The sequence below is a fragment of the Thunnus maccoyii genome, chromosome 13 (genome assembly GCF_910596095.1).
Source record: "Thunnus maccoyii chromosome 13, fThuMac1.1, whole genome shotgun sequence".
Lineage (NCBI taxonomy): Eukaryota > Metazoa > Chordata > Actinopteri > Scombriformes > Scombridae > Thunnus > Thunnus maccoyii.
In genome coordinates, this window is record NC_056545.1 from 5,162,372 (window position 1) to 5,188,965 (window position 26,594).

Consider the following 26,594-nt stretch of genomic DNA (forward strand, 5'->3'; position numbering starts at 1 on the left):
ACTTATGGGTCAGAGAGATGTCATGGTTATCAGAAAGTTTACAGTAACCTCATCAGCAGGACAGACATGTTTTTTTTATGATCAACATTTCATTTGGTTTTTGAGCAGGCACAACAGCTTTAAACAATGGGCAATGGTAGAAACAGAGAGCTTAAGGCTACATTAACATAATAGAGTACAAGCAAATAATGACCTAAAAAAGAAAAGGGGGAATTATAACGGCAGCACAGTAGCTCAGGGCCATAGCAATGTGGAGCATATTCAGTGTGCTAGAGAATACAAATAAGATGCAAATAAAAGGGCTGTTATTTGATTGTGAGAGGTTTCAAGGGCTTTTAATGTGACTGTATCTGCTCTATTTCAGACTACATCTATCAACCTAATAATACATCCTGAAGCTGCTACGATTCAGGACAGATGTGGTTTTGAAGTAATCAAATAATGAACAACTAATTGAGAGTTAAGGCAACAACGCCATAGAGGTTTTTAAAAAGCTGTGACAGCTGTCCGCGCCACCAGAGAGCATCAGAGCACTGCCATGATTTTGCATGATTAGCATAAAAATATTGTTATAAACAATTAATTCAGAAATTTAAAAAAAAAAAAAAGTGTTTTTCTCCAGACTGCCCCAGTTCTGCCAGCAGCCTCTCTTTCATATGCTCATAGATGTTTGAAAAGGTTCAGCCTGTAAACTTTTGATGTTCGCACTTTTCCCCAGGTGACCTTCAGTTTCCTGATGGCAGCAGACAGCAGCAACAAAGCAACACCTGATACAGTCATCTATCGCCACATGTGGCGGTGATGGACCTTGTTGTGTCTCTGCATGTGTTCTAGCGGGGAATTTTAAGAGTATAGCTCCAACATTTCTGTCAGAGAGGCAGAGATTTCTGAAATGCCTTTCATCCCATTTGGATTTACAGAGGCAAGTTAACTGGGTTTCATCTGCATAACAATGAAATGAGCTGTTGGAGGGATAGGCACAGTGAGTCTGAAGCAGCTGGGAAGAAAAAAAAGACCAGGCAGAGATGAGAGAGCTGAGTGGAGGGTACAGCAGTGTTTTTAATCTGATAGAGCCGAGGGCTGGTTCACTGATAACAGAAACATACAGTATGTGCACACACCTGCATATATCTTCTACATATTTTACCTGTATTTAAACATTTAGATCCTTTACATCTGCTGCCATACATGCCTTTATATACCAAATATAACTTTGAATCATTACTTCCGAGCATTAAAAGGGAAAAGACATCCTTAAATCATATCAGATCATATTTTCTTTTTAAGTTAAAGATGAACACAAGTGAAGTTTCTGTGATTGTTTTTATGTTTTGTTACTAATTCAAATGACTGGTAATACTCCAAACACATATTAATTTACATCTTATTTTCTTTAGTGGGAAAAGGCAGCATCCATTTTCCTATTTAATTCTAATTACTAACTAACTATTGATTTAGAGAAACAGGCTTTTTTGTTTTCGCACAAAACAAAAAGTATTTGTTCAAATTTTGCATTGAGGGAATACATTGTTCTGTACGGAGGTGTTAAAGGGCCACATAGAAAAAAATCTGAGATTTTGAAAAAAAAGACGTAATATTTTGAAAAAAAAGTTGTAATATGTTGAGAAAAAAGTCATAATATGTTGGGAAAAAAGTTGTAATATTTTGAAAAAAAAGTCGTAATATTTTGACATAAAATTCATAATATTTTGAGAAAAAAAAACAATATTTTGAAAAAAAAAGTGGGAAGATTGTGAGAAAAAAAATTGTAATGTTAGGAGAAAAAATTGTAACGTTAGGAGAAGAGAAATATGTTTTGACCTTTGATACACAACTAATAAAAAAGCCACTATTAATTTATTTCCTAATGTATTTAATACCAATTCCACATATAGCTTATATTCTTTGATAGCTTTGTGATTAACTGTTTTTTCTTTCCTCCCCTACCTTTTGTGTGTGTATCTGTTGATCTGGGTGGCGAGCTGTTGCATACAATTGCCCTTATAGGAATAAATAAAGCTTTATTGAAATTAACATTGCAAGAATAACGTTGTATTGTGTACTTCAGACTGTATACCGGTCATAGGAAAGTGACATCTGAGTCCAAACACAATTGTTTTTGCTGAGAAAAATAGTAAATGCACAGTATTTATCAAGAAATGCTAAATCACATGTAATCTAATCTACTCTAATTATAAAATACATTTTGCTCTAGAAACATATCAATGTTTTTCTTGTAACACTGACTTTATTCTCACAATATCATGACTTTTTCCTGTAATATTGTCTTTATACTAAATATATTACAACTTTATTCTCATAACATGACTTTTCCCCTCAAAATTACAGCTTAATTCTCATAACATTATGACTTCCTTTAAATATTACATCTTACTTATAATCTCTGATTTTTTTCTCGTAACAGTGGCCTTTATATTCCATCATAGTTCTGAGAAATTTTGCTGTAACTAACCTTGAATATGCCGTCTTTAACCTGGCCTTTACTAAAAAAGATCAATCAAATAATCAATCAATTAAATACTTAAAAGTTTTTTGTAACTAAACATAGCACAAAAAGTGAGGAAATTTGTGTTTGGTAGATTATTTCTTTGTTGTAACAATGCGTCTTGGCAATAAATCTTATTGCATTGGCAGAGAAGATTTGGAATATTTTTCATGGGCGCAACCCACATACTCAGCTCTGCTGCTCATCCCACAAATGCATGTTCTTTACAAATGTGGCACCATTTAAAAGGTAAATAAACAGGCCAATGGTATAAGATTTATTTCCAAGAAGCATTGTTAAGAATAATCTACCAAACACAAAATTCCTTACTTTTTGTGCTATGTTTATATATTTTATGCAGCCACAATAGCAACAGAAGAAATACAACAGAGAAGAAGAATTACAATTATCATTTCTAGAAATCGATCAAACTGACAAATTCACTCAGAGTGGCAAATGTACTTTATTGACAACTCCTGGATCCATATGGGGAGCAAATGGAAATTATTTCACATGTAAACATGTCGTATAAGGTCACTTGAATGTTGGAGTGTTGGCAGGACACAGACTGTAGCAAGAAAAGATGTTATCCCACTGAACGTCATCTTCAATAATATGTCAACATGATCATATTAGTAGATTTCTTATGTAAAGCCGAGCATGCATAAGAACTTTCCCAGCAGCCTCCATTAGACCATCTAGTACCCTTCTTACAGTATAATATTAATAACATTTGTCAGATCAATCACATAGATACAGAACAGTTTTTATGCCCTGAAGTGTGCATATCCCACTTTATAGATGATTTGTGATTTATACCAGACACATTTCATACAATAAACTGTTCACATCTCACTGATGACCGACACTATTAAAGGAATACGCCACATTTTTGTTGCATTGTCCCATTGGACAGCACCAGATAAACACTGAGAACATATTAGACATCAAAATGCTGTATTAACACCCAAGTATACACAATGTTGACTGAGAGAAGGCTGCTATTATCCAAAAAAAATGTTGTTTTTGTGCCATTAATTCATAAGTCAACAGACAGTTCTGACACTTCATTAATCATTTCAGTTATTTACCAAGCAAAAAGCGTTGCCAAACATTGTCTGGTGCCAACTTCTCAAATGTGAGGATTTGCTGCTTTTCTCTGCTTTATATCACTGTCAATTTAATATCTTTGTATTTCGGATTGTTAGACAGACAAAAAAAGCAAATGGAAGACGTCAACTACAACATCCTGAGGGGTATTTTCACAATTTTCTTGCTTTTCATAGAATAACGGACAGACCAAAAATACTCAACTGCTTAATCCATTATGGAAATAATCATTAGTTGCAGCCCTATTAAAAAAAACTAAATTAACCTGTGTATTCATTGGTATGTTAAATCTCTGAAGAGCATAGCATGCCAACAACCAAACGTTGAAGAGCTGTTGAAGTTATTTTTGTTTTCCGTTGACTGTATGGGCAGCCATGTTCAGTAGAATTTCTTCATGAATTGTTGTTTGAGAAAAAAAAAAAAGGTATTTAATCTTAGTTTTCTAAAATATTGAGTAGAAAATTCCATCTTCTGACTTATAATTAGAGAGAACATGAGGAGAAAAAGCTAACTGCAGTCAGAAAGGACCATTACATTACTATAGCTCGCTAGCTGTGAGGCACCAGCGCTAACCACTGAGCCACTGTGCTGCCTTTTAATTAACTATTTAATGATTAATTAATTAGTGTCACTAATAGAGTTACTTCTTATCTAGGACCTATTCCTGGCACGTAATTACCACTGTGCTTTCAGTTTTATTGCTCATTTTCCAAGCAGACGCCATGTTCAGTTCCCAATTAAACTGACTGCCTGTTAAAAGCAGCAGTTGATTCTGCTTATGTACATTTTATAAATTCCCTACACTTTGACTACATATTATTAAAGCTTATCTGGCATTAAAGCTGCAACAGGTTTGTATTTCCACACCTCTGAGATAATGCATGTGACCTCTCAGTAAACCAAGCGGGTAGTTCCTGATCTGAAAAGTGAGGCCAATGCTAAATGGAGAGCAAAAATTATTAAGAGAGCGAATTACTAAATCAAGAACACAACTTTGTCATTTTTTCCTACATGACCCCTCCTGAGCTCTGTAAATTTCATACAGTGAATTTGTAAAACTGATGTATGTATGTAAAGGAGAATAAAGAGCTAAAAAAAGGTGCTGTAATTTCATTTAATGCTAATATAACAAGACTGAGAGTCTATGCTAGCAGATCTGTGAGGCTGTACTTTGAGCTAAAAGCTAACGTCAGCATGCTAACGTGCTGATGTTTAGCAGGTTTAATGTTTACCATCTGAGTTTAGCATGTTAGCATGCTGATATTTGCCAATTCGCACTAAAAACAATGTACAACAGAGACTGAAGGGAATGTCTTTAGTTTTGCAGTTTTTTGATCATAAACTGAAGTCCAAAAAACACTCAAAATATTGATGAATTGAGCTTTAAAGGTTAAGTTAACCGATGTGACATTCTAGCCCAAAATAAGATGGTTTCAAGTGGTGAAGCAGCTGTGTCTTCTTTAGTTTCTGTCCTCGAGGGTTACTGTGTTAAATACCAGATGGGACAACTGCGGTGAACCGCTTCTGACATTTCACTTTACACAAGCCTTTTACCCTATTGTTCTTAAAATAATGTCTCCAAACACACAGTTGTTGCTCATTGTGTTTCAGTAAATCTCAGTCGGCCAGCTGGTCAGCTGCCATTGCAGATATTCATCACATTTATGGATTAGCAGTTTCTCAACCACACAGAGAGACGCAGAGTATGCCTTAATGTACTTGATATAAATATTTAAGCATGATTTTTGCTCCGCTACCTTCTAAAGACCGGTTTCAAAATGTCCCATAGGAAGGGCCCAAAGCCGTATATACTTTTAAAAGATGATCCATCATGATTTCTCTCCCAGCTGGACTTCCAGTAACACACCTGCTGGCATGAGGAGAAGTGCTTTTATTCTTTTTCCCTATTAAACACTTATTGCGTCTGTAAATCTAACGTCGAGTCCGTTTAGCTTTACGTTTATAGTTAGCCTGCAATAAAAAAAAGGGCAGCTTTGATTTCTTCCTCTCTGTCAGTTATTAGTCTCGAATGTCAGTGATTTCCAACCTTTTTGGCTTGTGAGCCCTTAAAATAAATCAATACTTGGGACTTCTTGTCCCCGATTGCACTCACTGTTACCAGTTCAACCACAGACTGAATTTTTTCCCTCCATGTTTTATTTGAATAATTTCTTGAAAAAGTAAAATTATCCAGTAGTTTAAAACTGCATTAACTGATTTTTTGGCCACTTGGGGGCAATGGAAACAACCTGTAAACACAATATTGACATAATGTTATAGAGTTGATATGGACAATATGTTATCAAACAGTTCCTTATTTACACGTCCAGCAGACAAGGAGCAACAATAGCATTCATTTTGGAGTCATGTTAATGGCCACCATGTGCAATATTAACTCTCCTTTTATCTGTCTCCGCTAACTCTAAAAACATCTGGAGTTTAAATTGCTAAATGCTCCATTACAGATTATTTTTATTATCGATTAATCTGCTGGATTATTTTCCCAATTAATCGTTTACTCAATAAAACATACAAAAACAAAAACTAGAAATAGCGCCTCATGGTCGTATGCCTCCGCCAACCTGTCAAGTTGCAGTTTAGTTCCTCTGCGGCTTGAACAGGAGACCAAAACCTTAAAGTTTGGAGCCGTAAAACCAAAACAATGAGCTAAAAGAGGCTATAATGCTCAGCAGGGCTGAGGGGAGCTGCAGAGTCAGGTTGATAACTCTCTGTGGGTTTGTCACTATAGGCAACATTCACATTACACACATACAAATACTGAGTAGAGCAGCTTTAAAGCAGCTATTTTCATAATAACAATGTGACTCTGCAGCTCCTACAGCTGTCTGGCTGCAACTTTACCGTTTTGTTTCACTCTTAGTGCTCTCATAGCGCTGCTTTTTCAAAGAAAAAGCTCTAAAAACCCCACTGTACACTACCTGCTCAGCACCAAACAGCACACAGGCACAGTTAGAGACTAGCTGGTGAACATAGTGGAGCATTTAGCAGCTACAGAGCCAGATATTTCCCTCAGGAGTTGGTAGAGAGCAACTACAGAGCTAAAAGAGAGTGAATATTGGACTTAGATTCATCAGGTGGACAGAAACACGACACAAAATGAATGATAATGTTGCTCCGTAACCGCTGGATGTTTTAGTAAGCAAATGTTTGCTAATAAGTTCAACATAACTTGTTCACTTCTTGTTTCTGCTGCCCCCAAGTGGCCAAAAAAATCAATTACTGCAGGTTTAAGAAAAAGCAAAGATTAGAGGAAAATCCTAAAAAAACAGAGCGTAACTTTGCATAACAGAAATAATCTCTTTCATCTGCTTTCCTTCTCTGTTAATTATTTCAGGACCCTTCAAATTTATCCCGTGACCCTCTGTGGGGGTCCTGACCCCTATGTTGGAAACCACTATTGTATATATTTCATTTTATTCATCTTTCGGAGATGTTTGCTGGTTCTTCAGTTCAGTTTTGAGTTATATTTGACTCCTTCTGCGTGTTCATAACCTACATTCTGACTCATAAAACAGCATATAAATATAATATTGCAGTGTTTGGATGGTGTTGACAGAGAATATCCACACAGAAGCTGCTGAATTATACACTTTTGATAAGTCCTGTACGCTTCATGTCTCTCAGTCGACTGAAACATTTCCATCTTTAACGAGGCACCGTGACGCCAAAGCTTCGTCGTGGCGTTTTGGTTAAAGAGGCTGTAAAGTATAAAAGCTGCGTCTTTAGATAATTTAGCACAATTATTTTGGCTCGGAAAGTAGCCGTCACCATGTGTTACACAGAACAAAGCCCTGTTCTGGAGATTTTATGATACTATAACAAACTCAAGTGACAAAATGTATTCAAGATCACGACGCTGATGTTTTCTGATGCTGGATTATTTGCATACTTAAGATACATGGCGAGACATATTAACGTTTTCTGTTCTTAGACGTCCTCAAACAAGCTGCAGAGATGAGCTTTTTTCACTCAAGAGTCTTTGTGTGTTTGCTTTCGCCATTGTTGTCCTTCAACATGAATTAATAATAGTTACTGTATGCATAACAAGCCTTTTGAATCACCAGGGCTGGGCCTTATTGTGGGAACTGACATGCTCTTTCACATGCAAATCATTTAGTATGAGAAAATGTGCACCGTGTACCCATTTTAGCTTTACTTGTTGTTGTAATAAAACAGTTTACATATGAAGCCCCTGCAGCATAGTTAACCCTCGTTTTAATATGAGAACAGAGAATACCAGCCGCTTATTGCATGACCAAAATGAAAACCTTTGCCCGAAACACAAAGCGCTCAAAGGCGAAGGCATGTTAAAGCATGCTGGGTTTTCTTTTTTTAAATCCACCTCCACCTGCCTCAGAGGACAAATATCTTCATTCTTCTAACTACTCTGATTCTACTTTAAAGTGATTTATTAAGTCTAAAAGATTAACATAGTTAAAAAGATTAGAAGTGAAAGCCACCACCAAAAATACACCTAAGTACGTTTATTACAGGTTTTGCAGATTACATGCAGATGTCCTGTCCTTTCTTTGTGCAATCGGTGTTTACTACGGGTTTAAATCTCAGGCTGGATTAGTTGTTTGGTCTATAAATTGTCAGAAAATGGTGAAAAATGTCGATCACTGTTTCCCAAAACCCAAGATGACGTCCTCAAATATCTTCTATTGTTCTGACCAACTGTCAACAACCCAAAGATATTAAGTTTATTGTAACAGAGGACTTAAGAAACCAGAAAATATTCACGATTGAGAAGCTGGAATCAGCATTATTTCCAAACATTTTATCAAATTGATGATCAAAATAGTTGGCAATTCATTTAATAGTTGGCAACCAATTGATTAATCATTGCAGCTCTATTTAAATCTCTCAATTTTTATGTTATTTGCCAGTTTTGTGCTCAAAATAAAACATTTTCCAGGGACGATAATGACCATGATTTGGTTTACATTTAAAAAAAAAAAAAAATCACCCATGACTGTTTTCTGCACGCTAACTTATACCATTACATTAAGACTGCAACTGATTTTCATTATTGGTTAACCTGATGATTATTTGATTGATTAATGGTTCGTTCCAGGGGCGTCATACAGTTAATTTTTTTGAGGCGGCAGAGTTTCACAACGCATTTGTTAATGTTCACATCAAACCGAGTTGTTACCAGTAATTATCTGCTTTGGCTTCTATGTTCCCTTATCAGTGACTATCTACGACTATAACTGAATGACACGTATTAATATAACATTTAATAGCAGTATTGAACAAGAAAACGTTTGGCTTTAAACTCAGAAATCTCCTTCTATCCATCCGCTGTCTTACTGGATGCATTTCAGTGTATATTTGGACAAAAACAGTAATAACTTAGCTGCTAATAATAGCACAGGGCAGCAAACTAACATTAATGGGTTATACTTAGAAACCACTGATACTAAAGTCACTTTGAACAGGGAAATTCAAACTGAATGGGCACGATGCCGATGGTTTGGTCTATAAAATGTTAATCACAGTTTCCCAAAGCCCAAGATGACGTCCTCAAATGTCTTCTTTTATCCCGAACAAAAGTCCACAACCCAAAGATATTCAGTTTACTATCATAAAAGAGTAAAGAAACCAGAAAATATTCACATTTGAGAAGCTGGAATCAAAAATTTGGACAAAAACAATGATTATCCAAATAGTCGGTGATAAATCTTCTGTCTAATCGACTAATCGTTGCAGCTCTACATTATATTGTTTAGAGTTTGATCCAGCATGCTGTTATTTATCGGTTGCCTGGGTCATTTTTTTCCCTCTCAGTGTAATCAGGTCAAAGACCAGAAAATACTCGCAGGCTGACATCTCCCGCCTTCAACTCGAGTTTTTATTGAAGGGGTTTGACAGCCGTGTGCATCCAGTCACACATACAGTACTGAACACATGAGCTGATGTAACTCCCGTACGGAGACGGAGGGACGGAAATGACATGACTTGGATATTATTAGCTCATCTTCACTCACTGCATCACTGATCGGCTTTGACATTGCTCATAATCATCTGGTATGAACGCCCGCAGCCACGGCTCCTTCGTCTGACATGTAACCACGATGCAAATCATCTGAAAGGTTTGAGGGTGTTTGGCTGACTGGCCGCACTTTATTTAAATTATAAAAGCAACATTCATTTATCCATTTCATTACTGCTCTTTTTTTTTTTTCTTCTTCTTCTCTCCACTAAAAAGTAGGCTGCTGGGATAAGTCCCACCGATAGAAAAGAGACACACAGTATAACAAAAACCGGACGGACAAAACCACAGTCGCATAAACAAGCACTTTACAGTTTGAGAATAGTCCAAACACAGAAACGTCCAATCTTACATGAATCATCTGGCCCTGAATATAAAAATCCTTGTGAATTTGGTAAGCATGGTTGTGGGGTTTTTTTTTTTTTTTTTTGTTTTTGGCCACAACAGGCAGCACTGTTAAAACAAGTTTAGACCTTATTTCCACACCCAGTCTCAACAACAATACTCCAACGTTCATTCATGTCAAATCTCACTGCAACAATGGAATGTCGGAGGTGATTTGGTGTCGCCATGGTTATGGTTAAAAGTCTCTCTGGCATGCACCTGTAAAGGAGGAGGATGAGGAGGAGGGGGGGGGGGGGGGCGGGATGGGGGAGCAACATGAGATCCATGGGTACATCGTCACCCTGGGTACGTCTGTGCTACAAGTCAAGAAGCAGCACTGCATTTTCTTTCCCCTTAAAACCCTGAGTGGACACAAAACTGCATGTTTGGTTGGAACCAGTGCCCAGCTGCATCCAGATGTTTCTGGACAGATTAAATGTTTCCTCACATCGGCTTTGTTTGTGAGGTGGTTTGGTTTGATGGAGGAGGTTTTTCTGGTGTTAAAATTTTTAAAAAAAGGTGAGTCTTTTATTTAGTAAAAGATTGTAGGCAAAACCCAGAGGTGGAAGGCATGACAAGAAATCAAAACAATTACACAAATATACAATAAAAATAAATCAGGACAAACTGGACTAAAAAAAAAAAAAAAAAGAAAATAGAAAAATATTGCAAACTGTTCAGTCCAGTCTGAGATAAATGGTGCAAAAAGTAAAGTACAATAATAAAGTCTCCACTGGGTTTTTGCTGTCACCATCCTGAAATCCTTTTTCTACATTTCGGTTTCCTTCACCAGTAAAAAACAGGTACCTGTGAATGCATTTCCATATTTTACTGTCTTAAAGATGTTCGTGCAACAGAAAACAGACTTTAAACAGTGATCAGGTCTTACTTTCAGAGTTTTGGCCATCATTTGTTATTGGTTATAATAAAACTGTAGTCACAGCGAAGTAACATCTGTGAACATGGCGACATCGTCAATAAAGAGTTAAACACAGGTTGTAAACAGGCCAACAGTAAAAGGACAGTTTGAGTAATAATTGTGCAGTAATTTTCTGTGATTTACAGTTAATTTTCTCTTTCAAACTGGAGGCTTGTTTACAACCCGTTTCTTGACCCGTCTGCCTTCTTTATTGGTTTTTAATTTTTTCCCCACAATAAATAATAAAGAACACAAAAAGCAAAAACAAAACAGATACAAAGATACACAAAAAAAAACACAAACAAAATAATAACTGGGCAGGTGCATTGATCATTAAAGATGATAGAAAGATAAATCCTACAAGCAAAATATCGTATGACTGATCACAAATCAAACAAATCAATTCTGTACAAAGACTTGTAGCTTTTGTATATTAAACTAATGAGCTGCATACATGTTTTTATACAAGCAACAACAAACTTTTTTAATGCAGGTTTTTATATAAATTTTAATTTTATGGGCCCAAAAATGTTTTATTGTTAGTAGTTTGCAGGAGGCTCGTTGTATCGTACATCACTTGAGAGACTCTTCAGACATTAATTGACAGTGTGTGTAGTTTTTCCATTAGGAGGTAATACAATATTCTGCTTTTAGGATGCAATTTCACCTCCAATTTTGACATTTTCAGAGCATCGGGGGGGGGTGCTGCGGACAAAGAGGTAGAGCTAAAGAAACAATATCAGATACATATTGTTTTCCCCCCAGAAATTCCCCTGGCACTTCTATGTAGCTGCAATAACTTTATATATTATTAGATAGGAATGAAGGCCAAGACTCTGTAAATACGACCCAAGTTGTAAAAAAAAAAAAAAAATACCTTGAAAGCCTTGAAATGCATTTACAGATCTTACTTATTTAAAAAGGAAATGATTTAAGTTTCTTGCTTTATGCAACTGGGCACTGGCATACAGAAGGCATTTTCATGTACTTTGTCGAGCTGTAGTAAACATGCACTTAAATGAGTTATTCATGAGCAAAATGTATGTCGTGTTATCAAGTTCGAGAGCAGAAGCATTATAACTACAATCCGAAGCGTTTCCCTTAAACGGTGAGGGATGGATAATGAGTAAAAATGAGAGAGAGAAATGAGAAGGAAACCTCTTAAACCTCCTTAAATATTCGACTGTGTGCTTGCAGAACGCTGACATTCTTATAGAGATTAAATTCCCCTCACTCTGCAACTCAGTTTCGGGGGGGGTAGAAATAAAAAATAGTGGCTGCCTTGAAAAAAAAGAAAAAAAAAAAGGAGAAGCAGCTCTTCACTGAGCACGGTAAACAAGAAGCTTTGAAGTCAGCCATTTAAAATAGGATTTACATGAATAAATAAATCGCTCACTGATGCGAGGAGCTCACAACACAGTCCATGAAATCCCCCAAAAGAAGGCAGAAGGTTTTTGGGTAATCATACATGACACTGCAGATAATATTGACAGGTTATAGTGTGGGAATTATTAATAAATACCACCGGCTCTGCTCTACAGAAGAAGTCTTTGTTTAAACTCTGCAGTGATATCAGCATTCATGATCTTGTGAAATGCATGAATGTCTTATTTGATGGATTAAAAACAACAAGTTTATATTAAACACCACTTAATTGATGTCATCATTCATTTCGATGACTCTCTGATGGCGTCTCATGAAGCAGCCTCTCTCTCTCTCTCTCTCTCTCTCTCTCTCTCTGTTGTATGAATGAACGATGAGATCGCAGATGTGCTTCACAACCCTGTGCTTCACACGCCTCAGTGTAAAAATATTAAAAACGATAAAGATAAAAAAAAAAAAAAAAATCTTCCGTGTCCTTTCCTGTCTGAGTCGTCTACACCACCTCGCTATCTCTGCTCTGCGTCTGATTGGTTACGTTTGTGTGTCATGAATGGAGAACAGAAACGGACGTTAGCAGTGCTGCCTGCCTCTGGATCAGTCTTTGCTTACATGATTGTGACAGCCACTGTTTGGTTCCACGTCTTGAAAGACCTCTCAAACTGGCTTTTCATCCTCCTTCTTCTTCTGCTCCTCCTCCTCCTGCTGCTCCTCTTCCCCTCCCCCCACCCACCCCTGTTTGAACTTATCGGTACGGCGGCTCGGGCTGTTGAGGATTCGGCCTGTAAAGCTGCTGCACTCGCACCGGCCGCCCGTTAGCCGGCCAGCCACCCGGTAACTGTCCGATGACCCTGAGGCCGACCGGTTGGCCGTGTCCCGGGAGCGGGGTGCTGGGGCTGAGGATGTGGGTCTGTCCCATCTGGGGTTCAGGCGGGGGTGTACTACTCTGAAGGCTTGGAGCCGAGGCGGGGGGAGAAACGGGGTAATGAGGGAGGAGGATGGCCGGCGTGAGGCCGTAGCGTACCTGGAACACTCTAAGAGGTCCCTGCGCTACGAAGCCGTTGGGCCGCTGAGGCTCCTGCGGCTGCTCCGAGTCCTTCTTCACCTCGGGGATCTTGCTCTCCGGCTCCTCTGCTCTCTTGCTTTTGCTCGGCTGTCGTTTGGCTTGGGCGAGCTCCTGCATCTTCTCTGCTTGAGCCCGGCGGATATGATACGTCTTCCTGGAGCTTTGGAAGGAGTCCAAGAACTCATCCAGGCTTACGTTCCCCTCCATGAACTTCTCCAGCAGCTCCTGTGAAGCGGGGCAGACAAATAAACCAGCGTCAGCAGACAGGACAACACACAAAGGGAGGTCTGACCGCAGGGAACCGTTCAAACAAACTCCTCTAAGTATGAAGAGGATTTAATAAGCTCGGGGATGTTTACCCATGAACTTTGGCATAGTTTGTCAGCTGCAATATTTCACTTCAAGTACATTTTACTGAGCTAACAATGGTTGTGAACAATGTGCTGCAACTGTTACATTTGGCAACGCTTGAAAGCCTTGTGATCAGTGTCTGTATGCATTCCCAGGATGTGAGGAGCGGAGTCTGAGCCGAGTCTGGCTGTGCAGAACATTGAGGACAGCGGTTGTAGTTGTGAAGTGAGTACCATCGCAGACACTGGTGGTTCCCAGAGTGAGCGAGACAAGATTCATTTCCATTTTGTTACAAAATGTGCATTTTTAACATCTTTCAGCACAGGAACAAGGCGACATTTACATTAACTACGCTCTCATCAAGATCAAAGAATAAACATCCAAATCATTGTAGTAAAAATGGGAAAGTAAATCACTATAAAAGGGGTGTGACAAACAAAAGTTTGGGAACCACTGGTATTATTTCTATTTAAGATTTGTATCTTAAAAAAAGACACAAAAGTAGAGCTGCAACTAACAATTATCGTCATCATCTGTTAAACTGTTGATTATTAGCTTAATTAATCGATTAGTTGTTTTGTGTCGTCTATAAAATTTCAGTAAAAGGAGAAAAATGTCGATCGTTGTCTTCTGAAAACTCAGGGTGACGTCTCTAAATGTCTTGTTTCATTCTGATCACAACCAAAAGATTTTTAAATTACTATCATACAAGACTGAAGTGACGAGAAAATGTTCACTTTGAAGAAGCTGCAACCAGATAATTTAAGCTTTTATTTTTTTCTTGACTCAAAAAGACGAATCGATTGCCAAAACAGCTGCTGATTAATCTTCTGTCAATCGACAAATTGTTGCAGCTCTTCACAAAAGATGTAATTTAGCAGTCTGATAAACACAAATGATAAAACAGTAAGGCTTTGTTCAGAATAAATCCTTTTTTTTTTGGCTAGTTGATTGTATTCAGATTGATTTTTTTAGAAAGTCTGGACAGCAAAAAAACACCTGAAATGTGATTTTTGCTAATCAGATCAGAGACACATTTGGAGGTGGTTTGAAATCAGATTTCAACAGATGCGTCTCAGTTCGAACGCTCTGGACGCTCAAATCTGATTCCAAAGTGTCTTTTGCGTCACTCACAACGACGACGACGACGACGACGACATCAAATCCAGAGAGACAGAAGCGCATCAGACTACTACTAGCGGAGCGATGTGGGAGCAGACAGACACTGAAATAAACTGTTTCTCATGCATCCGTGTGGGAAAGCCGCATCAGCAGCGTACACAGTTACTGACGCCTACATCGTTACCATAGCAACCCATGCAGATAGGGGTGGTGATGTCTGCACAGACACACAAATCCGATCTGATGACTTGCAAACAAGAGAGCGGACAATCTGTCTTAAACACCTGTTTTCACTCTCTGATTCGTTTACATGCTGCGAGTAAACAAAAACTATGAAAAAGAAATAATTATAATAGTGATGATGATGAAAATTACTATAAATACAACAACAACAAAGGAAATCACACCCTCACCTTGAATGACTGTTTGCGACAGATATATTATTCATCAGTTTTGCTGCACATTTTCAGGTTTGTGACTAAAAAGCGAAGGTTTAATCACGTCCTGCGTGTTCACATAAGCACAGAGTGGTAAGTTCTGCACCCAAAGATATAGTGACTTCATGTGGCTTTAACTCAAGTCTGTTTACATGCACGACAGTAACCAGGAGGCTGTCGGCTCTCTGCAGTAACCTGATTTCTCAGACGTCATGTAAATGAGGTTTTCATAATCGGGATGAAGGATTAAAGAAACCTTGTTAACACGGCCACATTTCTGCAGGTGGAAGCTGATTTCATGGTCATGTATACGTGTATCTGTGTTTCCAACCAGGTTTTTACAAAAAAAAAAAAAAAAAAAAAAAAAGCCTGCGCATAGCAACGAGTTCAGACAGGGGAAGGTATCTTGGTGATATCAATGTGCTGAGATGAAAGGAAAGATCATTACATTCAGCTCTGCATCCTTGCGTTTCACTTAATTCAAAGTCAGACTCAAACTCAAACTGACTCAAAGCTCTTTGTCAAAAACCTCGACACATTTGCATCGTAAGGATAAAACACTGTCGCTGCAGACCTCGTCTCCTAACTGTGCTGTCAGTTCAAATGTTCCCAAAAAAACAAACAAAACAGTGACCAGGTTACTGCAGTGCATGTGAGTCTGTTTGTCCTGTTTGTCCCTCCTGCAGAAAATAAACTGCGTCAACTGGGTTTCTCTTATTTCCATAATGTGAAAAGAGAAAACAGGTTTTCCGGATGTGTCGAACATCTGCTTTGTGAATAAAAACATTGAAGGCAATCAGCGGTAAATGTCTGGAGAAGGTGAAACACAGAGAAATAATAAGTTGTTAATCAGGATGCATTTTGTTGGCAAACTGATGAATATTTCTCTGCTATAATTAAATAAAAATGCAAATTTAGGGCAAAACTATGAATGAGTTTAATGGCATTTTCATCAATGAATCAAGACAAAATGAAAAATATCAGAGAAGACTGAACGGAGTAACATCTCATTTGTTCAGCTGATATAAATGAATCTCGGGTTGCAACTCTGAATTATTTTCATTATCAATTAAAATGTTTGGATACTGTGAAAAACACCAGAAGAACACCACAGTGAGTAGTTTTGTTTTGTCCGACCGACAGTAGAAATCCACAAATATTCAGTTTGGTATCAAACAACATGAATAAAAGATGAAAAATATGCTAAAGTTTACATTTTGTTGACATAAAGTGATGAAAAAATTCTCTGTTATAAATCAATAAAAATGCAAAAAAGAAAAGCAAAACTAGAACCAAGTTTAACAGCATTTTCATCAATAAATCAGAGGAGAAGAAACAGCTGATTGAAGTGATGTTTGTTTATCTGATGCAGTTTGATGAAGGGCTGCAACTATTGATTATATTAATTACAGATTAATCTGCAGATTATTTTCATAATTAATCATTTGGTCTATAAAATGCCAGAAAATAATGACAAACGCTCATCACAACAATTAAATTAATTAATTTAATTATTTAAATTTAAAAAATAATAATTTAATTAAACAATTAAATCGAAATTTTATCAAAATCGCAATATGGCCGACTGCAATTTTCAAATCACAGGGGGCGCAATATTTGTTAAATGCGAAATACGTGTCAAAATACTATTTTATTAAATATTGTGGTGCTGCGGAGACGTCCTTGTCCTACACGTTACACATTATATAATGTTTTTAAATTAAAATTAGAATAATAATGTAAAAATGATTCTCTCTACTATCGCAAATCATATCGTTATTGCAGCTGCAATCAGTCAAAATAATCACAATTAGATATTTTTTTTAAAATCATTCAGCCCTAATAGTTGTTATTGAATTTACTGTTGATTGACTAATTGCTTAATAGACTGTTTCATGTGATCTCCGATGCACCATGTGACCTGATTTCTCTCATTGACCTCGTTTCTTCTGCGCTGACTGATGCAGCGTTAACAGGCTGACCTGTTGTCTCATGATGTCAATGAATCAGTAATAAAACCTACTTTTCTTGACACGGTTTTCTTTAAAGATACTAATACTCACATCTAGAATCTTTTGATGACAAACATTGGTTGACTTTACTTGATTTAAAGGATGAGGATGGTTTTATTCTCTAATTTTCATATTATCAAGAATTTCTATGAAAGACCAAAACCAACAATACTGAACACTGAGAAGAAATGAGTACATTACTTTCATTTTTAAAAAGGCAAAATAACACCTTAAAACAGCAGAATACTGTAGTTTTTTAGTAAATGTAACTGAGGAGGAAATACTGTACTGCATTTGTTGGGGACTATTTTCAGTGGTGGATTAATACACATTTGGTGCTTTAGTTTTATGGCAGCTGGATGGTTTATGTGTGATTGATAAGTTAACTACAGTGCCCGTCTTCTTAATAATGTAGGAACAAGTCACCCAGTGCAACAATGTGGCTCACTGACGTGTTTTTAACGTGTTCTTTTAGGTCTACGGCACAGAGGAATAAGATATATGAAGGTTTGGATACACACACAACACTTGTAAGTAGATCAGTTCATCATTGGTTTGGGTGAAAAGTCCAGAACATCTACATCCTTTAAGAAAAATCAGCTTTGAAAGCTTTCAATCTGAGACCACATGTTAAAACAGATGTTTGTTGCAGTGTAAATTCTCACAGAGTCTCGTCGGCCGCCCCTCCGTTAACAGGCACTTGTCACTAGTAAACCATGTCATGTGACTGCTGGAGTTTCTGGTTTATTACGTCTCCTCTCACTGTGACTGGCAGGGTCCTCCATCTGGCATGGGCGCCATTAAATAACTTTAAGTGGCAGCGAATGAATGGGCCTTATTAGCCATACTGCCAATACACAACAGCTGTTACACGCAAAGCCAATTTAATTTCATCTGGAGAAAACAAACACTGCAGAGTGATGTTAATACTTGGCAATTTTGCACAGATTTCTGAGAGAAAATAGAGATAAAAATGAAGAGGAAAGCCACAGCTGAATCTGTAATTAAACTTTCAGAATAGTGTGTTTGTGTCATTAAAAATGTACGACGATACACCGTAACTGGATTTTTTTCTTAACCTGGAAGCTTCATGAGGAGTCTTCGGTCGTGGTAACACTCTACTTTCTTCTTGTGTCCAAGAAGAAACTCATTTAGATAATTTTCCACTTTTCACTCTGCAGTCTTTTACTGATTTTAACTTCTTTAATTGACGTTTTTATGGAGGAGAATAAACGGCAATTAGAGCAAAAACCAGTAGTCAATTAACTGATAAAAGAAAGACAATCGATAAATCATTCCACGTTTCTTACAGTCACATTTTCAGCTTCTCAAATATAAGAGAAGAACATTTGCTGCTTTTAAAAAGCCTATATGCTAATAAACTAAACATTTGTTCTTGTACCATTTAATTTCAATATGTGAACTTTTGGCAGTATTCTGACATTTAATTATAATAGTAAAGTTTATTTATCAAAACCAGATATTAAAAGTTAGTTGAAGGGATTGAGAGCGCTTACAAGGACAAAATGAAAAAGAATCTGCACATATGTATTTATTTGTGTATTTTTCAGACAAATTTACCCAAATTAAATAAGGTTATAAAAAGGCTTACAATAAAAACACATTTCAGAAGTAATATAAAAGACAAAAAGCGATTTAAAAAGAGGTTATTCAAAACCTTTTGATTGAAAAAGTGTTTTCAGAAGTGATTTAAAAGAAGATACCCGAAGTCTCCGTCTCCTTTAGTCTTACACCTCCACAGCGTTATGGGATTTTCCATCTTTTAGTGGTTACAAATGGGGTTATACTGGGTCAAGAATGGGCCTTGAGGTCATAGAGTAAGCAACATAAAGTCTTACAGAGAGAGTTACTTCCTCTCCTTGGATACGCAGCTATCTGGATGTTTGAGGAGAGAGCAGGAGACACTCTGATAAGGAGTGAACCGGCGTCGCCCCGGTAACCAAGGTCAGGAAGATGGCCCAAGACTCCCTAGACAACACAGATGGGTGATTGCGAAGATCCATGCAACGTGACCTGAACTAACACGGGTAAAGTGCTGTTCCTTGTGCCTTGATGTTTACTGTTTCTCTTCTCCATTTGGCCGTTTGTTCAATAAATATTCTCAGCACGAGACATAAAGGCTCCTCCACATTTTCTTCTACGTGAGGTGTCGACCAACGCTCGGACATGGGAACCGCCAGCAGGTTCCTGTCTGAACCTCCGACTTAACAGACAAAACAATTAATCTATTAACTGAGAAGATATTCTGCAGTCACGTCGATCAATTGTCCAATTTGTTCTTTTCTGATACTGTCGTTTTATTTTGACTCATAGATGAAAATGCCATTAAACTTGGTCATGTTTGTCCAAAAGTAGCATTTTTATTTAGTTATAGCGGAGAAAATGCAATTATTTTTTCGTTTATTTTTCACCTTGTCACTGTTAGACTGTGAACAACCTTTCTGTCAGTTTCATAATGAATAGAATGATTGATTTATACCAGCGCAGGAGACAAAAACAAGTTGAAAAGGAATCTTCCGTATAAAAGATGCTCGTTTGACTGAAGGCGACAGAAGAAGAAGCTGTCGGCCGAGACGCATCAAAGGCAGAGGCCAAGAAGACAAAAAAAAAAACCAACAAACACTTTTCCACATTTTCACGGTCACACTACTGTGAAAACATCTGAGTTCTGAAAGACGTTTTGTGTTTGGTGTGAGTGCTGCTGCAGAACTATCTTGAAAATCAAGATGTTTTTTTCCACTGAACCAATAACGACGGTCTCGAGGCTTAATCTGGAACGACTGAGATCAGAGGAGATAGTTACAGAGACATTAGAGAGATATCTTTGTACAGATTCATGACTACGAACACACTCACAAGCTGAAGCCAGGCTCCTTGGAATCGTCTTAAAACAATAAATCATCATGGAAAAAAACCACATAAACAACATGGTGACTAGCATGGGAAATCAAAAAGTGTCTGAAATGTTTAGATACAGTAACGCAGGACATTCAGATCTTGATTATTGTCCAGCAGTATGATCAAGAGCTTCTGCAGGTAATCTGAAGGAATATATTGTACAAAATAGAATAAGCTTGCATGGTTCTTCACTGTGGATTACAATCTAATATTGTTGCCATGCATGTTAATCTTTCCTGGCTGGAAATTCAAAACAGATTACTGTATTTATTACGACCTCACATCAGCAACATCAGCTGTTAGCACAAAGCAGTGACTGGGTTACTGTCCACATATACTACATGTGATATTGCAGCACTGAGTCTGAGTGTGTGAGATGTTTATAGATGCACCGGACGGAGCGGAGGGACAGACAGCTGCTGAGTGCCGCCGGGAGCTCTGGAGGAGAGAGAACCGGAGCTTCGGGATGAATAACACCCGCCAGTCACACCGGATTCTGCTCTGATCCGGAGCCATTTACTGGCGGGAGGAATGCTCAGAGTTTATCATTTTTTAAACTTTGAGCAGCAGCAACAGCGAGCGCTCAGTCCGTCTCTGTGGCTACTGGCCAGACAGGCTAGGAGGTAGAGATGCACCCATACCGATATTGGATTTCGGTCCAATACTGATTCAAATAGCTGGATCGGGTATCGGTGGCAGTGGGCCGATCTGGTATCGGATACCTTTATTTTAATAAATAAAAGTCATAAAGTTTAAGTCGAGCCTGATGTTGCCTTACAATATAAAAGAACAACCCCAGTCTCTTCAACTCTGGTATCTGATCGGTACTCGCTATCAGCCCAGGTATCGGTATCAGGACTGAAAAAGCCGTATCAGTGCGTCCCTGCTAGGCGGTTCATATCAGTTTATGTGTAATAATGTAAGCATGCAGAAACCTACATGTCACATGGGAGGGGTTTTTGGGAAATTGGCATTTCCTTCAACCAAAATTTGAATGTTTGGATTTGAATACATATGAAACACTACTGGGAAGCTACAGAGTGATATAAAAACATCAAAAAACCAAAAAAAAAAAAAATAATGGACCAGCCTTTTGGATAAAGGTTGGCACTACTACATTCACACTATAATCTTTGATGTTATGATAATATTGATGCATTAGGGCATTGATGGAATAACACACGCTGGTTTAATTTTAAATCAAAGCTTGTCTCTTTATGTTGTATGTGAGGTTACACTGTATGTATATCATGTTTGTCATGTTTTGCTGGTCGCATGCAGCATCATCATGGTTATCACGTAATTGTGAGACTTTATAAAATTCTTGTGTCGACCCCCGAGAACAACGGTTGTGAATGAGGATCTAAATAAACAAACAAACAGACAAACAGAGCTTTGCTTAAACCTACATAAACACCTACACACAGTGGGATGTAATTCATCATAAGGATTCTTTCATGCTGAGATTTGGTGAATATGCAACATCTTCAGCATGCAGTCATAAGAGACTGTTATTCTGTATCCTCTAATTATCTCAAGTTATTTAACCAAACAGATTAAGAATGTCGAAAATAACAGCTGTGCCAAATATTTACAGATATGTCCGTCTCATAAACAAATGTAGCTGAGGTGTTTTCATTCAGCGAGGCTGCTTTGCTTGCGGTGGGTGTTGTTTAATCAATCAGTCGACGGCCGCGTTAACGACCGATCCATGGAGGCATCGATTGGAGCCGTGTGAGGTGGGGGGAGGTGCGCCGCGCGGATCAATCCCAGCCTGGAGCAGCGCTGTGGGTTTCATCTGTGAGTGAGACTCCCTCTCACCGTCTCCATTAAAAGCCAAAAGAACATGCAGGGTTGAAAACAAGCAGCCAGACTGCATCTTAGAGGTGAGAGGTTTAAGTCAGTTTATAATATTTTGTATGTGGTGCATACCATAAAGACAAAAGATAAATGATGTGTTCAAACATAACGGACTAATTCCAACAAGGATGTTCTCCATGTTTACTTTTATGAGTTTTATGTTCACACAGCGCATTCCAGAAATATTCCTGACAAAAGATAAGGGCTGCAACTGATAATTATTTTCATTCTCAATTAATCCGCCAATTATTATCTCGATTAAACATTTAATCATCTGGTCTGTGAATGTTTGGCAGTTTTGCTTGAGAGAGGACTAAAACGACTGATAAACAAAAGATTTTGTGATTGATTTTATGTCGACTATTCGTTGCAGCTCTGCAAAGTGATAAAACATGATTATATATTTTTAAATCCAACTGAAATCACAAATGTCAACTGCTTTTGCAGCAGCGTTTCTCACAGAATCAGATAGTATTTGTGGTGGTAGCGGCTTGGGGAGGATTTGATAGAATTTTTGAATGAATGAGATATTGCTGTTGTTGTGATTTTAGCAGCTAATTATTAAAAATGCTGCAGTAAAAGAAAAAAAAAAGAGAAAGTTTCTTGTTTAAACAACCATCCATGTCTGGCCATTTGAGTACAGAGTTTACGAGGTGCACCTAAATGCACCATGTCCCTTGTTTTGACAGTCTATTGCAGTCGGCACTTTACAAAGCCTTATAGACACATAATTTATCTAAGTGTTTACGGTTTTAAGTGGAGATATCGCGGCCGCGCCTCTCGAGTGTAGATGGTGAGACATGACTGCAGGGTAAAAGCTCAGAGGAGGCTGTTTGTGTGCAGCGGGGGGGTGGAACAAGTCGCTGCAGGTGCGTCCGCGTCTGTTTGGGAGTATATAGGGCAAAGTTTTATTGTGCCGGGCTGCCACGAATAAATGAATGTGTGGGAAACCCTGAAGTGATTTTCATATTCAGTGAGAGAAAAATGGTCTTTGGAGATGGATCAGAAATGCTCCTTTAACCTCCCGAGCCTCTGAGAGCGCAGCATGTTTAACTGTAGCTTACATGCTGAGCACAGGCGGCGTGTTGTTAGCAGCATTTAGCATCTAAACTGAGTGATGTTGATATTTGCAGGTAGGTTTTTAAGCTGTTCAACATGCTCAAAACTGACTAGTAGTAGCTATCTAGTCTGCAAACCGGCTTCAGATGTGCCTTCACTACGCAAGAATGATGCAAAACAAAAAAAAAAACGTGTCGATGAAGACGAGGAGAATAGAAAACTAGTGAATCCCCTTTTAATCCTTGTTACATCGGCTCCCAGTTGATTTTAGAATTGCCTTTAAAAGGTTTTACTCCGCGGTCTGTCTCCAGCATACATTTGTGAGCTTTTGGGCCCATATTTACCTGCATTCAACCTCAGATCCAGCAACAAAACTCTATTAACAGTCTGATAGAGATTTCACACTGAAGAAGACGGTGCGTTTGCTGTCAAGGCCGTCAGACTCTGTGACTTCCTTTAAATCTCTTTTCTGCATTAATTGGTCTTTATGTGGCATGTCACTTTTAACTCTTACTTTGTATAGTGTCAATCATTTTTGCTGTATTATTTTTTTTGTTTGTTTTAGTGAAGCGCTTTGTGACATTGTTTTGAAAATTGGTAGACAAATAAAGATCATCATTGTTTGAAGTTTGTGGTTTTTCTCTGTAGTTCATCTGGTTTCTCAAGAGAGTGCAGAGCATGGTCTTTGCAAAACACGTCTATATATAGCGTGTTACAGAGAAAAACATGCTATTATTATAAATTCAGCTGGACTTTGCAATTACACCCTGTTAACAGTTACATCCTGTTTATAAAAAAAATCTATTTTATTGGTTTTTATTCCATTTTTTGTGTCTCTAATTGTTTTGGCATTTCCTGTCTTATCATTGAGTTGTCAGTCATCTGTGAAGCACTTTGAATGTCTCTCACTTGTATGAAAGGTGTTAAACAAATAAAGTTTGACTGATTGATTGAATAAACGCTCCCATTACTGTGAGTGGGTGTTTTAATTTCGGTTCCCACACAATGTGAGTAAACTGTATCCTCCATAAATGATTCGCTTTTATTTTATTATCGACTGCAAGAACGTGTGAGTGTTTCGCACTCAGCCTGTGAAAAATCCTTACAGAGTATAATCCCCACGAGCTGACTGAGCAGGTGATTATGACGATTTTCTCTCAGAGAAAAATAAATTAAGTTAAAAATAAACAATATTACAACAGAAACAATACGATAGAGATGCTGTTATCTTTGTCCAAAAATATCTACAGCACACGCACACACACAACAAAGCCTGCTGATTGCTTTTTTATCATGATTTAAGGCAGAATGGTGAAAAATAGGTTTCAACATATGTGTGTGCTGCCTGTGTGTTCGCAATTGTCGTGTCAGTACATGCATGTCAAAGAAACTCTGCTTTTTTTTTTTGGTGATGAGTTATACAATACAAGCCTACGGGCGACTGTCAGCCAACACGTTAATATGAACTTACAGGTTTTGTACCGAGCTTACTGTTGAGAACGTCACCGTCATCACATTCTCAAGCTACAGATCATATGAATCACCTGCAGTTCGAGCCCGAGTGTGTCACTGCTGAGATCTCCCAGCTTTTAAAAATGCTTTTAAACATCTCTCGAATGTCAGAAGATTTACAGAAGAACTGATCGGACGCCAGTAATTTGTCCCTGATACACATCCTCCAACTCTGAAGCAGCTAAAATCCTGAGTGTAAGTGTAACATCTGCCTCTTGCATGTTACATTGATTACATTAATTGTGCATTAAATGGTCACTATGTCTAACAGACACAAAATCTTTTAATATAGAATATAATTTTTGTCAGTAATTTTACCTTTATTTAATAGTTGTAAGGTGTACATATTGTGTTATTTTCATTATTTTATGCTGTTATCTTTATATTTAATATCTAATACTTGGCTACATAGTATCCAAGGTAACGATGCAGCTATAAAGCATCACCGTGGAAACAAGTCAGACCAGGTGAGTGTGTGACTATTAAATGGAAACCTGTAAATAATAATGTATAGCTGACCTAATTATAATGATATTGACATTCAGAGTGATTATCTATGTGAACTGATTAATCTGTATCAATAATCTGTAATATAGTGAGTTTTTGATCCTGGTCGAGGTTCGACCGTCGGCCCTGTAATTTGTTATTTAACGGTTATTAAGCTTCGTCAAAGAAATCATTTATTAGTATTGTAAGTTTCCTTTGATTATGATTTTATTTATGTTAAATAGTTTTACTGAGACCGGGCTTGTAAGCAATAAACAAACATCAGCTGTCTGGGTGTCTTCGTTGGAGTCAACTGATGCTACTGTCAGCCGTTAGTCCACCATCATCATCATCATCACAACACAATGCAGAGACTGTAGGCTGTCATTATAATCAGCCATATAAACCTTGAGGCTAATATAGTCCCCTGTTACATAAGCCTACCTGTATCTAACTTTTAGTTAATCACAAAGTGACGCTCAACTGCTCAACACTTGAATATTAACATCTAGTAGCAAGATGCAGAGAAGAGTTAGTAAGTAGATGTGTTTCAAAAATCCACGATACTGTAAAAATGACTGCAGGATTGACAGGAAACATGAACAGTATGTACGGGGGTTTCCGTATGATGGAAGCGTGTTAAGTTGCTCTCAGATGTTGGATGTTGACTGTATGCGCGGTATAAACATCTAATGCCTTTAGTAATCAGATTACACAAATGCTTTCCAAGAATCATACAGACACCGGTGCGCCAAAGCCATGAACGTCTTGTGTTTGATTCTCGGCGAGAACAAGAAGGTTTTACCTCTGAATGCTCTTCTGCACGAGCCACCTCTTCCTGCAGGAGGTTCTGCGCTGTCTGCAGGCTGTGCTTCAGGCCACGGCTCTCTGCAACGACAAAGAAACATCAGTGATGCATATGCGGAGGGAGGAAGATGAGGTATGACTTCACTGGAGTTGGAAGGGAAATCCAGTAACCGAGAAACCGCGGCAGAGAAAATTACTTTCCGAATCACAAAGAGCCTTCAGGGTATGTGCTGATGAGGAGATGGCGGTGATGGGGTGGACAGTTTTTGGCCAGAAAAAAGGGAAAACAGGGACTGTAAATATTAAACTTTGAGCTATTTAAAGAAGCTGGTCTTACTTCGGTTTGACCACGAAACTGAAATCCATCTCTTCAGTCTCATTTTTGCCATCTGCTTGTGATACTTTCTAAGATACCACATTTAGATCTTCTCATTTCTCCCGTTTACACTCAATAAATCTATAGAACAAAACAATAATTGTGGATAAATCTTTTAATTACTTCTTCCAAGCTCTTCTTGACACCCCCCCCCCCCCCCCCCCTCCTAAAGAATCCCTGAGAGGTTCATGTGCACATACTCATGTCATATTTGAATTATTCATGTCTATGTCAATACAATAAAAAATGCAGGAAGCTTTGACTAAAGG

The 26,594-nt window shown here is 38.0% G+C and overlaps 1 protein-coding gene across 2 annotated transcripts in view; it reads right to left on the bottom strand.

Moving 5' to 3' along the window:
* Positions 1–9,231: 9,231 nt before the first annotated feature.
* vps37d (VPS37D subunit of ESCRT-I) overlaps positions 9,232–26,594 on the bottom strand; it is a 44,433-nt gene continuing 27,070 nt past the window's right edge. For both annotated transcript variants that reach the window (XM_042432049.1, XM_042432048.1), the window contains exons 3-4: positions 25,948–26,030; positions 9,232–13,609 (exon numbers count right to left, since the gene is read on the bottom strand). In XM_042432049.1, the coding sequence (XP_042287983.1) occupies positions 13,064–13,609; positions 25,948–26,030 (629 nt within the window). In that variant the 3' untranslated portion in view covers positions 9,232–13,063. The remainder of the gene's footprint in view (positions 13,610–25,947; positions 26,031–26,594) is intronic.